The sequence below is a fragment of the Sus scrofa genome, chromosome 1, assembly GCF_054392235.1.
Source record: "Sus scrofa isolate SSC_HxYL_T2T_F1_AM1 chromosome 1, Sscrofa_HxYL_maternal_Yorkshire_Landrace_v2.0, whole genome shotgun sequence".
Lineage (NCBI taxonomy): Eukaryota > Metazoa > Chordata > Mammalia > Artiodactyla > Suidae > Sus > Sus scrofa.
Window position 1 is genome coordinate 240,942,470 of NC_139383.1, and position 16,566 is coordinate 240,959,035.

The following is a 16,566-nucleotide window of genomic DNA, read 5'->3' on the forward strand; positions in this document are numbered from 1 at the left end:
TTTCTAATATAACCCAGGATCCTTGATTGTTAGTGTAGAAATTTGAGTACATACATTTGATAATTATATTTAGAAATATGCTCTCTCTATATACACACACATATATAAAATGTCTCTTTATAAAAATGTACTTATGTAATGTATATAATCTGCCTTTTTAAAGTATAAGAAAAATACTTTTAGGGATTTAGAGTAAGAATTGGGGAAAATCAAAATTGTAATATCAAGAATTATTGATTAGTGGAAGGAAGACTATTGGTATGTTTGTTGTTCAGATCACCATATATAGAAAATTATAATATTCAGAATAAGGTTTAGTAAATATTTCAAGAACCCTAATACAAATAATTTTATTTATTTATTGTTTTGCTTTTTAGGGCTGCACCTGCAGCATGTGGAAGTTCCCAGGCCAAGGGTTGAATCAGAACTATAGCTGCCGGCCTATGCCATAGACACAGCAACCCAAGATCCCAGCTGTGCCTACAACTTACATGACAGCTCACAGCAACGCCAGATTCCACACCCACTGATCAAGCCCAGGGATCAAACCCACATCCTCACAGACACTAGTCAGATTCATTTCTGCTGTGCCCCAGCAGGAACTCCCACAAAGAATTTTAAATCGTTACAACAAAGGCTTGTTATTTTTGGTTGTAAAATAGCTTTTTGTAAAGTTAATGAGTTCATAAAGTCAAAGGCTATTTTCATCTCTTTTAAAGCCTGATGGAAAATAGGCTGATAGTAAATCTTGGTTGAATGAATAATGTTTTTTGTCTTTTTTCATGTAGGTAATCTTAATCTTAAAATTCCATGGAAAAACCTTTATACTCAACCAGTTGAAGCTGTATTAGAAGACATTTATTTACTCATAGTGCCTTCTTCTAGTAAGTCAAATTTAAACAGTATCGTTTTAGTCACTGTATTTGTGCATGGGAAGTTATTTTTGATATATTCAAATAATTTTGGTGAATTTTTTGATTTTTTTTCTTTTTTTCTTTTTTTTTGGTCTTCTGTCCTTTTAGGGCCGCACTTGCGGTATATGGAGGTTCCTGGGCTAGGGATCTAATCGGAGTTGTTGCTGCCGGAATAGGGCGAGCCATAGCAACGGCAGATCCAAGCTGCATCTGCGACCTACACCATAGCTCATGGCAGCGCCGGATCCTTAACCCACTAAGGGATCGAACCTGCAAACTCATGGTTCCTAGTCGGATTTGTTTCTGCTGTGCCATGATGGGAATTCCTGAGATTTTTTTAATACTTAAATTTGTCTTTTATAATTCAGGATAAATTGGTTTCTACTCTACATTTTTGCAGATTTTGATTATTTACCAGGATATTTTTTGAAATGAGTGTATTTAAATTTAAGGTAATTAAGATTCTCCCTTTTTATACTTCCTGTAGGAATAAAATATGATCCTTTAAAAGAAGCAAAACAACTCTTGGAAGCAAAGCGACAGGAACTGAAAAGAATAGAAGAAGCAAAACAAAAAGTAGCTGATCAAGGTAAACAGATAAGAATAGTAATAAGAGAAATGGAAAAGACCAAAATATTTATCACATTTGAGTATTACTTTCTTCTGGAGGCACTGACATTACTTAAAAAATATGACAGAATCTTACTACATGAGGAATTTTAGTGTGGTTTGTATGTTTTATCATGTTTACAGAAATTTTGCCTTATAGAAATTTACCTTAGTGCAAATAATATTACTGGCTTATTAGAAGGGTAAAGTTAGTTTTTAATGATAGTAATTCATTTCATCAAGTATATTTTCTTACCTTTTTTTCTTTTTCTTATTCCACTTGTATCAGTTCTTCACTTTTTGGAGCTACTTTGTCCCTTGATAATTTTTCCCAAATCTTATTACCCTCTGGCTTCATATTCTTTCCTATTCGGCCTATACCAAAATGGCCCAATACTTCACCCTCCTGTTGTCAGTGATAGAGCTGTCCTGCTGAAAAGCTAAACCCTTTCCACCTAAGCTGGTGATGGTAATGGTGTCACCTTCAATATCTACCTTTTATATTCTCTTCACTACTTCCAGTGAATTTTTCTCCTTGGCATGTAAATATACTGTAGCCTCTCATATATGTAAACATAAAGTCATCTTCCTGACCTCATCATCTGCTTATCTTTTGTTCCTCTGTCCTTTGTTTGACAGCTAAGCATCTTAAAAGAAATATGTGTGTACTGATCTACCTTTGCCATGCACTTACTATTTTTTCAATAAAATCCTGGAGTTTTCATTGTGGCTCAGTGGTAATGAACCTGGGTACTATTCATGAGGGTTTGATACTGTTCAGTGGGTTTGATCCTTATCCCTGCTCAGTGGGTTAAGAATCCAGCATTGCCATGAGCTATGGTGTAGGTTGCAGATATGGCTTGGATCTGGCGTTGCTGTGGCTGTGGTGTAGGCCCGCAGCTACAGCTCCCATTCAGCCTCTATCCTGGGATCCTCCATATGCCATGAGTGTGGACCTAAAAAAAATAAATAAAATCCAATAATAAACAACTTTACCAGTTGACAAATAGGTAAAAAACACTAGAGGAGATGTAGCACAATTCCTGACAACAGTTCTGGCAAAACATATAATTATGTTTTCTTTTCTGTTTAAGTTCTTTGATATCCTGTGTAGTCATTCATCCCTATGCCCATCCTCTTTCTTTAAGAAAAATGTTTTTGTTGTTGTTGTGGCATACACATCCTCTGGCAACCACAGTTCTGCTTTTTGTCTCTTTGATTTTGACTGTTCTGAGTACTCATGCAAGTAGAATCATACAGTGTTTGTGTTTTTTGAGTGGTTTATTTTCCTTAGTGTTATGTCTTCTTCATGGTAGATCCATGTTGTAACATGTCAAAATTTCCTTTTTTAAGGTTGAATAATAATCCATTTTCTGTATATACCACCTTTTGCTTATCTATTCATCCCTCAGTGCAGTGGACACTGGTTGCTTCTATGCTTTTGCTTTAGCCATTGTGAATAATGCTGCTGTGAATATAGGTGATCATATATTCCTTTGAGAGACTGCTTTTAATTCTTTAGTTATAAACCCCAAAGTAGAATTGCTGGATAATATGGTAATTATACTATATTTTTTGTTTTTTGAAGAATACTATAATGATTTCTACAGGGACTTGTGCCATTTTACATTCCCATGAACAGTGCACAAGGGTTCTAGTTCCTTCACATCCTCACCAACCTTTGTTATTTTGTGTATTTTTGAGAGTAGGGTCCTAATAGGATGAAGTGGTATCTCATACAGTTTTGATTTACATTTCTGTAAAGATTACTATTTCAGCATCTTTTCCTGTGTTTATTGACCGTTTGTGTGTCATCTTTGGAGAAATGTCTGTTCAAGTCTTTTGACCATCATTTAATTGGGTTATTTTTTGTTGTTGAATGATGGGAGTTCTTTATATAACTGGATGTTAATCCATTATTAGATATATGATTTGCAGGTTCTCTCTCATTTTCTGGGTAGCCTCTTTACTCTGTTGATAGTGCTTTATGATGCACAAAATCTTAAAATTTGCATGAAATCAAGTTTGTTTACTTTTTCTTTTGTTGCCTGTGCCTTTGGTGTCATATTCAAGAGCTCATTGTCAAATCCAGTGTCATGTAGCTTCTGCTCTGTGTTTTCTTCTAAAAGTTTTATAGTTCTGGGTCTTACATTTAAATATTTTATTCATTTCGAGTTAGTTTTTATGTAGTTAGATAAGGATCCAGCTTCATTCTCTTGCAAGTGGATATTTGAATATCTAGTTTTCCTTGCATTGTTTTGTTTAAAATATTGTCCTTTTCACACTGAACAGTCTTGGTACCCTTGTTAAGAGACAAGTCAATGTTTCCAATGAGAAATCTGTTCATAATCTTATTAAGCACCCCTTATATGTGATGAGTAGCTTCTTTGTTGCTGCCCTTAAGATTCTCTGCTTTATCTTTGGTTTTGAGTATTCAATTTTAATGTGTCACTGTGGGTCTTTTTGAATTCTGTTTACTTAGAGTTCCTTGAAATTTTTCAATGTGTATAACCATCTCTTTCTTCACGTTTGGGAAGTTATTAGCCATTATTTCTTTATTATATCACCTTTTTAATCTCAGTTCTCCTCATGGGACTCTCACAGTGCATATGTTAGTCTTCTTGTTGGTGTCCCATTAGTCCCTTAGGCTCTGTTCACCTTTCTTCAATTTCTTTTTCTCTTCCTCAGACTCAGTATTTCATTAGAAACTGGAACTTGAATCTAATAGAAGGGAATCTGTCGAAATTAGATTCTCCCTCTCCCTCATGGTTTTTATTCATTATTATTTTTGTTTATTATTTTTATTTTGATCACTGTGGGATGACTGTGTCAAGGATCAGCCTGATGTGTAAACTTAAGGTCTTTCAGGTCTTTTCTGATCCTGTGCCTTTCCCTGAACATGTGTGGTCACACTTTAATTTTCTGTATATATGCAGTTGCTTTTGAATGTCGTAATCCTTAATGTTGTGCTGTCAAAGGGGGCAGAAGAGAAAAATGAACAGGCCAGGAAAAGGGGGCATTGGTTCTTTGGGTCTGCTGTACCTGACTTCAGCTAGAGGATGAAGGGCTTGCAGCCGTGGGGGAAGGTGCAACAGCAGTGGCCACCCTTCTCTTTGTGCCTCTGATCAGAAGCAGCAGTCAGCAGTTAGAGTACAGATAGCTAAATATTTGGAGGACAGGGTTGTTTCTGCCTACCTTGGCTCTGGCAGGTTGTGTGCAAGCTATTCCAGGAATAACTGCACAACTGCCTGCCATGAACCTGAGGGTGGGGGATGGATAGTTGCTACTGTGCAGAGAGCTGAAATTGATGTAAATTAACTGCAGTTTACTTTTCAAGCCTTCCTCTAGAAGTTGCAAGGCTGCAGTAGACTCCCAGGTTCCAAAATATATACATTTGACAGATTCTGCCTGTTCAGTTGTTTAGATGGATAATCAGATTTCTGGTGTTTTCTATACTGTCACTTTTCCCAGAATCTTCCTCTTATCCATTCCTCTCTTTCCTAAGTTTCTCAGGCTTTTTCCTTTTAAAAATTATTTTTATTTTGTTAAGTTAGTACATATACTTGATATATACATATACAGTAGCTTTATAGTACATATACATAGTTTTAAAAGTTATGTAATAGTATAGGACCGATAATTTAAAAAAAAATGTGTTTCCTAGCTTAGCCCCTCAGCCTACTTCTCATAGATCTCCTTTCAAGTTTTTAAGGTTTTTTTTTGTGTGTATACCTTCATATTGCCACACAAGATGAGATGATTACACTTCTGTTACTTTTTAAAATTTAAGTAGCGGTGATTTACAGTGTTTCTTCAATTTCTATTGTACAGCATACATATATGTACATTCTTTTTTTTTTTTTTTTATACTCTTTCCCATCATGTTCTAACCCACATGTAGCTGGACGTAGTTCTAACCATTAATATAAACAGTGAATATTGATGTAACTAAAATATGGCATAACTATATTGGGAAGATAGAAAAGGGGAAATCAAGTAATAGAAATATACTGTACAGTAGGACTTCTTTCTATTACTTGATTTATTATGTTTATACATCATTTATATATATAGGTTTTCTTTTATGGATTATGATGATTGACCCCCTTTTCCATCTTTCCAGTATAGTTATGTCACATATTTGGTTATATCACATATTCATTGTTTATATTGTGGCTATACGTAAATGTTTACTACTAGGTCAAATAGTATATCTGACTTGAATTATACATATTTTCTGGCACTACTTTATTAATTGGTTGACAGTAGTAGTTGGATATGGGTGTTAAGGTTTATAGACCTTTTACTTAATATGTCTGATTTTGGTATGATGAATTTTCCTGTATCTTCATATACACGGTCTCAGAGTATGGAGCCTGTTAGGTTTATTGTCCCCAAAATAAACAATTGCTTTTCACTAGTGTAGGAATTGGATAATTGCTTACCATGTGGGTTGGGGAGGAAGAGCACCTAGAAGCCTAATTGCTCATTACACGGACTTTCAACCATTGATTGTATTATCACCCTCTTCCTCCGCCTGGTTACCTCTTTGCCATTTATATTTTCTAAGTATTCCAGTTCTTAAATCTTCCCAGGATTTTTTTTTTTTTAAACTCATCTTGTATTTTATTGCCATCTCCACCTTTGGGCATTTAGACTTGAATTTCTTCCTCTGTCGTGTTGTCTAATATTGTCTGCTTTCCAGCTTCTAAATTTTTGAGGCTACCTTTTATTCTTTTTCTACACTTTTTTCTTTTGATGTTAGGAATTTATCCATTTTCCCCCTTTTCATTTGCCTTTATGTGGTTTTATTGAGGAATGGAGAAGTAGATGCAACTCATGTTTAATCAGAAGTCCCTTCTTTTTTTTTTTTTTTTGTCTTTTCTAGGCTGCGCCTACAGCATATGGAGGTTCCCAGGCTAGGAGTCGGAGCTAGAGCCGGCAGGATATATGGGATCCAAGCTGCGTCTGCGACCTACACCACAGCTCATGGCAACACTGGATCCCTAACCCACTGAGGGAGGCCAGGGATCGAACCTGAAACCTCATGGTTCCTAGTCAGATTCGTTAACCACTGAGCCACGATGGGAACTCCAGAAGTCCCTTCTCTTTATACTTTTATCTAAAATATAAATAGGAGTTCCCATCGTGGCTCTGTGGAAATGAATCTGACTAGTATGCATGAGGATGCAGGTTCGATCCCTGGCCTCGCTCAGTGGGTTAAAGATCCTGTGTTGCTGTGAGCTGTGGTATAGGTCACAGATGCAGCTCGTATCTGGTGTTGCTATGGCATAGGCTGGCGGCTACAGCTCCAATTCGACCCCTAGCCTGGGAATCTCCATATGCCACCAGTGCAGCCCTAAAAAGGCAAAAAAAAAAGAGAAAGAAATAGCAATTTCAATTGAGTGATGATTGCAGAGAAGCTTATTTTTCTTCCATAGTTGGAAGGTCATCTGCTAAGAATAAAGATAGCAGAGGAAGGGTTTTTCGACCTTTGAAGAGTATAAAAAAGAATTTTGAGGAGTTCCTGTCATGGTGCAGTGGAAGTCAATCTGACTAGAAACCATGGTGTTGTGGGTTTGATCCCTGGCCTCACTCAGTGGGTTGGGGATCCAGTGTTGCCAAGAGCTGTGGTGTAGGTTGCAGATGCGGCTCGGATCTGACGTTGATGTGGCTGTGGTGCAGGCCAGCAGTTGTAGCTCTGATTTAATCCCTAGCCTAGGAACCTCCATATGCTGCAGGTGCAGCCCTAAAAAGCAAAAAAAAAAAAAAAAGAATTTTGAAATTCTAATTGGAGAGTGTGAACAAGCTGACAGGAGAAATGTAAGTTTTCTGGTTAGTTCAAGTTGGTAATGACTAACTTACAATAATTGCAATTTATTCTGTTGTAATTTTTGTCCTGACTCACCTGGCAAAGACATACACATGTTTGTATGAAAAGTAGCCTGTTTTCTGCAGAATTAGAGCTTTATTGACATAGGAAAAGGAGAAAAGAGAACAAAAGAGTTTAAATTGGTGACATAACGTATTATGGAATCTAAGCTGGATAAGGGAGTCAAAAACTAGTAGATAGGGAAAGAAAAATTTAGCATTAATTGAACAACTAAATAAATTTGTAGAGTGAAGGATTTTATTAAGTAGTAGTAGGAGTCAACATTAAAAATAAGAGCTCTGTCTTCAAAGAGTTTATATTTTACTGTGTACTTACTAATTCTACAGTCCTTTTCAGTATATTCAAATATATTCACTTATCTCTTGTTCATTCACATTTGCGTTTGATGTACATGATATCTTCATCAGCTTTTCTTTGAGACCTTCTGTGTTAGCTGAGTTGGGGAATATAGGTCATTAGAGGAAATGACAGATGATATGTTACACAGATAGAACAGGATTAGAAATAGAAAAGGAGATCACCTTCATTGGCATTTTCAGGTCGGGACAAAAGAGTTAGTCACTAGTGGTTATCATAGTCATATTAAAAAAGAAATTAGGAACCTTGATTCTTTGTTCTTTTTATTTCCCTGAAAAATACTGAAACTGGAAATAATATTATTTTTGAAATGAACTTCATCCTTGCTTAAAAGGAGAGAGGGAAAGGATTTTATATCTCCCTCTTATGTATTCATCAGGGAAGGAACCTATTTAACTATTTTATATGTCTAACCACAGACAACTCAGGATGATATCCCTAATTTTAAGGGTGATTTTATCTTTGTTACTGTTTCTGGCTCTTCTAATATAAGCCTGTTATAATTCTTACCTAGTAACTTATGGTTTTCCATATCTTTGTGTACTCAAGTATAGCTAACAGAAATTATAATTTTTTTTTCCTTTTTAGGGCTGTATTCATACACATGGAAGTTCCCAGGCAAGGGGTTGAATTGGAGCTACAGCTGCCAGCCTACACTACAACCACTGCAATGCCAGATAAGAGCTGCATCTGTGACCTCAGATCTGCTGGTCTATAACACAGCTCATGGAAATGTTGGATACATGACCCACTGAGCAAGGCCAGGAATTGAAGCTGCATCCTCATGGATACTAGTCAGATTTGTTTCAGCTGCCCCACAGTGGGATCTCTGAGAAATTATAAAATTTAATGCCAATAAATTCTACATATTTGGCTTTAGTTTGATTGGATGAGAGACTAGTTTTTGAAAACTCTGTGCCTTTAGTCACCTGTGAAAGTCTTTTTAAAAACACTTTTTTTTTCTTTTTAGGGCCATACTTGGTGCATATGGAAGTTAGCAGGCTAGGGGTTGGATCAGAGCTGTAGCTGCCTCCCTACACCACAACCACAGCAATGCAAGATCCAAGCTGCATCTGTGGTCTGCACCATAGCTCAGAGCAATGCTGGATCCTTAACCCAGTGAGTGAAGCCAGGGATCAAACCTGCATCCTCATGTATACTAGTCTGGTCTGTAACCTGCTGAGCCACATCGGGAATTCCCTTACCTGTGAAAGTCTTTTGATATCTAAGACTTCTGGAAAGCAGGCTTTAGTGTTTTGTTTACAAATACAGATTTATTTCTTTAATAAGGTAATATTTACGTTATCTCAATATGTGGATACTTAATAGAGTATATTTTCATTCAATTTAAATATTTGCAATTGTAGAAAAACATCGGGTGGAGAAGCAGGATACTTTTACAGAAAAATTAATTACTCAGATCATAAAAAATCTTCAAGTGAAAATTTCCAACATCCATATTCGTTATGAAGATGATGTAAGTATTTTAATAGGTGACACTTATTTTTATATTTATTTTACTGTTCGTTGACATTGGCTCTGTAGTGTCCAGCCTATGAGATGCTGGGAAGTGGAAGGATACACAGCTGAAGGTGATGTGATCTTTATTTTTTATAATTATAGTTGTCATTTGTAGTCCCTAGTACTTGATTACACTTTCCTAAAATGTTCAAACGTCAAATAATGAGGGAAAATGCCTATCTTATATTATAGTCACCTTTTTGATAGGTGGGAGTTATATTTTTAAAATACTTTATACTGTGTTTACTTCTTGGACAGAGCAATGTTTTAGGAATCAGTAGAGCTAGGCTTAACTGAGTGTTTGATCTCAAATAGATCGTGTATTCTTTCTCAGATAATTATTAGCCTCTCAGAGTTCTAATGTGAGGGTAAGTCACTTTTTTTTTTTAAATAAACTTTTTTGTAGATTTCTTGTATAATATAGACATTATGCAGATGTATTACTACTGTACCACACTAATACATTGATACTTAATATTTAATTGGTATTATGAAAAATATAGGAATAAAAATTATTCCAGAAAGTAGGAAAATGTTTTTTTAAATGTTTGAAATAACATCCTTTCATAATGTGAACTTCTTCTATAATAATTTTATCCAACTACTAAAAATCTGAGTAAAATTTATTATTTTTTCTCTTTAGATCACAAATCGAGAGACCCCACTGTCATTTGGTATTTCCCTTCAAAATCTCAGCATGCAGGTACTTTGTTCAAAAAGAAATTCAACCGTATTTAATTGTGCAGTGTAGTTAATTAAATTACTAATTACTATTAATGTATGTCAGCATCAGGAATAGGTGTCTGCATAGAATTGGTACAGGAAGTGCATAGATTGGATTGGAATTGAGCCTGCATAGTTTAACATTTCAAAAAATGATAGTTAAATTTAGTTTCAAATGTGAGGATCTGTTATTATTTGCTAATTATGATATTTGGTACTTCGTGTACTTAAAATCCATTTTGAATTGTAAATGAGTAACTACAAAATAAAAGATTCATTTCACAATCTTTGAAAAGTCATGAAAAATCTCTAAAACAAATTATTTTCTCACTACTGTATTGGTAGTTGTGGCATACTGTCTTTCTAACATTTCAGATTAAGAAATTTTAAAAGTTGATGAACACATAGAGAATTAGGAAATATTTGTTTACATTCAGAATCAACAGTTGTTGAATTTGTCATTTAGTTTGTTTTAAATACTTTTAAAGAATAAGCTCTTATGAGTAATGTTTAATTCCTTTTGTATTTTCCTCCATTATTTTCTCCCACCCAAGAGATAAACATCCTAAGTTTGTAAACTTTATGTATATAAATATATCCATTAAAATGTGTGATGCTTGGTTTTAAAAATTTACATAACCATTTTACATGATTTTATGCAAGTTCCCTTTTTTCCTTACACATTGTGACATGTACTTGTTGCCACATGTAGTTCAATTGATTCAGTTCACCTGCTGTATACTATTTCATTACATGCTTTTATTTGTTGTATTCATTAAGCTTTTGTGTACAATTTGTTTTTAAAACTTGGATCCATCTAAAGCGAAAAAGAAAAAAGGAAGAGCCAAATGAAAAGTTATTCAGTAAAGTTGGGTGGGATTAACTGTCAAATGCTACTGTTACATTGAAAAATGAGAATGGAAAATTAGCCGTTGGATTTGGCAGTGTGAAGGTGACTGGTAACTGTGTCAGCAATGTTTTTCACCTCTGGTTTTGGAAATCTTTAGAATCTTGTCCACCAGCCCACATATTTTCAATTAGAAACCCAGGTTGAAGCCCAGCAGTCTAGTTTAAAAAGCCCTTCAAGTGATCCTAATTGTGTGATAGAATTTGAATACCACTGAGTCCCTTTAGTTCTTTACCAAAAAAAAAGAAAACCTGTCTTTTTGAATTAAGCATCTGATATCAATTTATTCCCCTAGTGGATTTCATTACTCTTAGGATAAAGTCCATAGTTTTGTCTTAAAATAGTTTATAATCCTTTTGTAACTTGACCCCAGGTAAGGTAACTGGTTTTACCTCTTTTCTTTGTTTTATAATATGTTCTTGGGCCATATTGGGCTACTTTATTTTTTTGAATATATCATATATTTGAATACCTTCCTTCTCTGAATCATATTCCGTACTGAATTTAGAAACAATAATTTCTATTTATATGTCATTTATTAGGTTGAGCATCACCTTTGCCACAACGTCCCTGAGTTTGAGGCTCTTATCATGCCCTCCCAGAGTACTGTGTATTAAACATCTCTAATGACACTTATCTGTTAATAATTTATTGTTTACTTGTTTGCTTTTTCCCTAAGCAGTGAGGTCCTTGAATGTAGCATATTCAGTTAATATTTTTTGACTGAATGTTATGATTTCAAGGACACTTTAATGGGAAGTTGGTCTAGGGCATGAAAGATAACATTTTTCACTCTGCTATTTCACATGCAACTTACACTTAACTGCTTTTTTTCCCCTTTTCAGACAACTGATCAATACTGGGTTCCATGTTTACATGATGAAACTGAGAAACTATTTTGTAAGGTAAAGTAAACAAATTTAGTTTTTGTCAACCCATCTGCTTGACAGAAGATAACTTTTAGAAAGACAAACGGCAGTATATAGATAAGGGTTTTTGTGAATTGTTTTATTGACTTAACTGTTATGTGACCCATTAATTGAGATTTCTGAAAAAAGTGTGTATTAAAGATCCTTCAACAAAAATGAGGCTTATAATAAACTTGATTTATTTTCAGTTAATTCGATTGGATAACCTTTTTGCCTATTGGAATGTGAAGTCTCAGATGTTTTATCTTAATGATTATAATGAATCATTGGTAAGTAACTCTTTTTTGATAATGTCTGTGTACACATTTGTTGATAGTGTATTTTGCATAAGGTTTTATTCATTTTCAGTTATTGAACATACTGTAGTCAGTGGTTCTTTTTTTTTTCCCCCTGAGGCAGAATCCATTAGCAGAATTTATGTAAATAGGTGACTATATACATCTGTATATAAACATCTGTCAACACCCTTTTTTTATATAATTGATATGTGACATTTATTAGTTAATAGGTATACAGCATAATGTTTTGATGTTTGTATATATTGCAAAATGATCACCACAGTAAGTCTAGTTGACATCCATCACCATACAGAGTTAAACAGTTTTTTTTCTTGTGAACCTTTCATATTTACTCTTAGTAACATGAAAATATGCGATACATTGTTATTACCTATGGTCATTATGCTGTACATTACATCCCTGTGATGTTATAATTATTTTAGAATTGGAAGTTTGGACCTTTTGACTTCCTTCATTTGTTTTGTCCATCCTTACCCCTCACCTCTGGTAACCATCAATCTATTCTTTGTATCTGTGAGTTTGTTTTTTTTTTTTCTTTCTAAATTCCACATATAAGTGAGATAATTTAGTATTTGTTTTTCTCTGTCTGAACTGTTTCACTTAGCATAGTGCCCTAGGGTCCATTTGTATTGTCCCAGATGGTGAGATTTCATTCTTTCTTATGGTCAAGTGATATTCCATTTGTGTGTGTGTAAAACATTGTCTTTATTCATTCATCTTTTGATGAAAATTTAGGTTGTTTCCATATTGTGGCTATTACAAATAATGACGCAATGAACATGGGGGTGCAGAAAGCTTTTTAAATTAAGGTTTTCATTTTCTTCAGGTAAATACTCAGAAATGGAACTATAGGATCATATGGTAGTTCTATTTTTAATTTTTTGAGGATCCTCCATACTATTTTTTATAGTGTCTGTACCAGTTTGCATCCCACCAAGAGAGTACAAGGGTTCTTTTTTATCAACAGTCTCACCAACATTTGTTCCTTTTTGTCTTTTTGATAATAGCCATTCTAAATGATTTTGATTTGTACTTTCCTAATGATTAGTGAGGTTGATATACTTGTTAGCTGTCTGTATTTCTTCTTTGAAAAATGGCTTTTCACATCCTCATTTTAATTGAATTTTTTTTTTGCTTTTGAGTTGTATGGGTTCATTACATATTTTAGATATTAACCAGATATGTGATTTTCATATGTTTTCTTTCATAAGCTTGCCTTTTCTTGTAGCTGATGGTTTCCTTTGCTGTGCAGGAACTTTTAATTTGATGTAGTCACGTTTTTTATTTTTGTTTTTGTTGATTTTACATTTTCTGTCAAATTCAAATAAATCATCACCAAAACTGATGTGTCAGGGAGCTTTACCTCTTGTTTTTTTTAGGAGTTTTATGGTTTTGGGTCTTAATGTTCAAATCTTTAATCCATTTTGAATTATTTTCATTTATGGTGTAAGGTAGTAGTCCAATTTCATTCTTTTACATGTGGTTGTCCACTTTTTCCAGCGCCATTTATTGAAGACTGTCCTTTCTCCCTTGTATTTTCTTGGCTCCTTTGTCATAAATGAACTGACCATACATGCATTGGCTTATTTCTGGGTCGTCTGTTTTCTTCTTTTGATCTATATGTCTATTTTTTATGCCAGTACCATAATGTTTTGATTATTAATAGCTTTGTAATATAGTCAGAAATCAGGGAAGGCGTTTCCATTGTGGTGCAGTGGAAACAAATCTGACTAGTATCCAGATTTGGGTGTGGACGAGGATGCGGGTTTGATCCCTGGCCTCACACAGTGGGTCAGGGATGCAGTATTGCTGTGAGCTATGGTGTAGGTCACAGACACAGCTTGGATCCTGGGTTGCTGTGGCTGTGCCATAGGCTGGCAGCTATAGCTCTGATTAGACCCTAGCTTGGGAACTTCCATATGCTGCATGTGTGGCCCTAAAAAGCCAAAAAAAAAAAAAAAAAAAAAAAAGAGAGAGAGAGAAAAGAAAAAAGAAATCAGGGAAGATGATGCATTTAGCTTTGTTCTTTTTTCTCAAGATTGCTTTGGGTATTTGGGTTCTTTTATTGTTCCATACAAATTTTAGTATTGTTTTTTTCTAATTCTGTGAAAAATGCTATTGGAATTTTGATAGGTATTGCATTGAATATGTAGATTGATTTGGATCATATGAACTTTTTTTTTTTTTTTTTTTTTTTTTTTTTTTTTGGTCTTTTGTCTTTTGAGGTTGTTGTTGTTGTTGCTATTTCTTGGGCCGCTCCCGTGGCATATGGAGGTTCCCAGGCTAGGGGTTGAATCGGAGCTGTAGCCACTGGCCTACGCCAGAGCCACAGCAACGCGGGATCCGAGCTGCGTCTGCAACCTACACCACAGCTCACGGCAACGCCGGATCGTTAACCCACTGAGCAAGGGCAGGGACTGAACCCACAACCTCATGGTTCCTAGTCGGATTCGTTAACCACTGCGCCACGACGGGAACTCCCATATGAACATTTTAACAGTATCAATTATTCCAATCCATGAACATGAAATATCTTTCTATCAATTGGTGTCCCCTTTAGTTTCTTTCCTTAGTGCCTTACCATTTTCAAGGTACAAATCTTTTACCTCCTTGGTTAAATTTATGCTTAGATTTTTGATGCAGTTGTAAATGGAATTGTTTTCTTAATTTCTTTTTTTCTTTTTTTTTTTTTTTTTGTCCATTTCTAGGGCCACTCCCGTGGCATGTGGAGGTTCCCAGGTTAGGGGTCTAATCGGAGCTGTAGCCACCGGCCTACACCAGAGCCACAGCAACGCCAGATCTGAGCTGCGTCTGTAACCTACACCACAGCTCATGGCAATGTCAGATCCTTAACTCACTGAGCTAGGCCAGGGATCGAACCTGAAACCTCATGGTTCCTAGTTGAATTCGTTAACCACTGAGCCATGACAGGAACTCCTGTTTTCTTAATTTTTTCTACTAGTTTATTATTAGTTTATAGAAACACCACGGATTTCTGTATATTGATTTTTGTATCCTTTAGTTCATTTATTATTAGTTCTAACAGTTTTTGGTGGAGTCTTAAGGGTTTTCTATATATATTATCCTGTTATTTGCAAATAGTGACAGTTTTACTTCTTCCTTTCCAATTTGAATGCCTTTATTGCTTTTTCTTGACTGATTGCTCTGGCTGGGACTCATAATACTATGTTGAATAAAAGTGGCGAAAATGGGCATCCTGGAGTTCCCATCATGGCGCAGTGGTTAACGAATCCAACTAGGAACCATGAGGGTGTGGGTTCGGTCCCTGGCCTTGCTCAGTGGGTTAAGGATATGGTGTTGCCGTGAGCTGTGGTGTAGGTTGCAGACATGGCTCGGATCCCACGTTGCTGTGGCTCTGGCGTAGGCGGGTGGCTACAGCTCTGATTGGACCCCTAGCCTGGGAAACTCCACATGCCGTGGGAGCGGCCCAAGAAATGGCAAAAAGACAAAAAGACAAAAAAAAAAAAAAAAGAAAATGGGCATCCTTTTCTTGTTCCTGATCTTAGAGGAGAACCTTTCAGCTTTTCACCATTGAGTATGATAATAGCTATGGGTTTTTCATTTATGGCCTTCATTACATTGAGATACCTCTGTACTCACTTTGTTGAGAGTTTTTATCATAAATAGATGTTGAATTTTGTCAAATTTTTTGTATGTACTAGTACATAAGTATGTTTAAGCACATCTTAATAATTTCTAGATCATTATAGTTTAATGTGATAGTGTCTAACCACTTTAGCAATATTATTTTTAGCTAAGTTCTAAGTTTGAGTTATTAAACATTTTGGATGTAATAATATTTTGTAGGATAAAGTTATATTGGCATGATATAAATAAAATCAATTTGTCTTTTAATAGGACAGCCTGAGGAATGGCATCGTTGATGAAAACATTGTTCCAGAAGGTTATGATTTTGGTAAGTGCAAATGTGCAATTAAAGTAATCAATATAAATATTAAATGAATATTGTTTGTTACTGTGATATCTCATGTTAATTTTTGCGTGAAATTAAATGTATTTATAATATATATACAAAAGTAAACATTTTTCTGAATCATGTGTGTTACTGGTTTGCAAAACTACCACTTTAAGTTTAACTTAATTTCTCCTCTGTTGTGCTATCATTTCTGGCTGTTTCAGTCAGAGTCTGGTGAGGAGAGAGAAACTACATAGTAATTTGAGCAGAGAAAGTATTTATGAAGAACTATAAATATAACAGGGGATTAGAGCACCACCGATTGGCTAATAAAAAGTACAGAGAACTCTAAAGAATGTAGGAATAGTAGATAGAAGGAACACCCCTTTACCCTGGGACTTGGGTGGAGTGCTCTAGGAAGACAGTCGACCTCCCTCAGAAGTGAGACCTGGCATGGCCATGGTTCACTGATTGGCA

The 16,566-nt window shown here is 35.2% G+C and overlaps 1 protein-coding gene across 4 annotated transcripts in view; it reads left to right on the forward strand.

Moving 5' to 3' along the window:
* The window catches only part of VPS13A (vacuolar protein sorting 13 homolog A), a 261,965-nt gene that overhangs the window by 30,367 nt on the left and 215,032 nt on the right, over positions 1-16,566 (forward strand). For all 4 annotated transcript variants that reach the window (XR_014822948.1, XM_021065108.2, XM_084988047.1 and 1 more), the window contains exons 4-10: positions 789-884; positions 1,402-1,503; positions 9,141-9,250; positions 9,938-9,997; positions 11,770-11,829; positions 12,042-12,122; positions 16,032-16,089. Coding sequence is in view for 3 of the 4 variants with exons in the window: in XM_021065108.2 (XP_020920767.2) it covers positions 789-884; positions 1,402-1,503; positions 9,141-9,250; positions 9,938-9,997; positions 11,770-11,829; positions 12,042-12,122; positions 16,032-16,089 (567 nt within the window). In the remaining variant the exon portion in view is untranslated. The remainder of the gene's footprint in view (positions 1-788; positions 885-1,401; positions 1,504-9,140; positions 9,251-9,937; positions 9,998-11,769; positions 11,830-12,041; positions 12,123-16,031; positions 16,090-16,566) is intronic.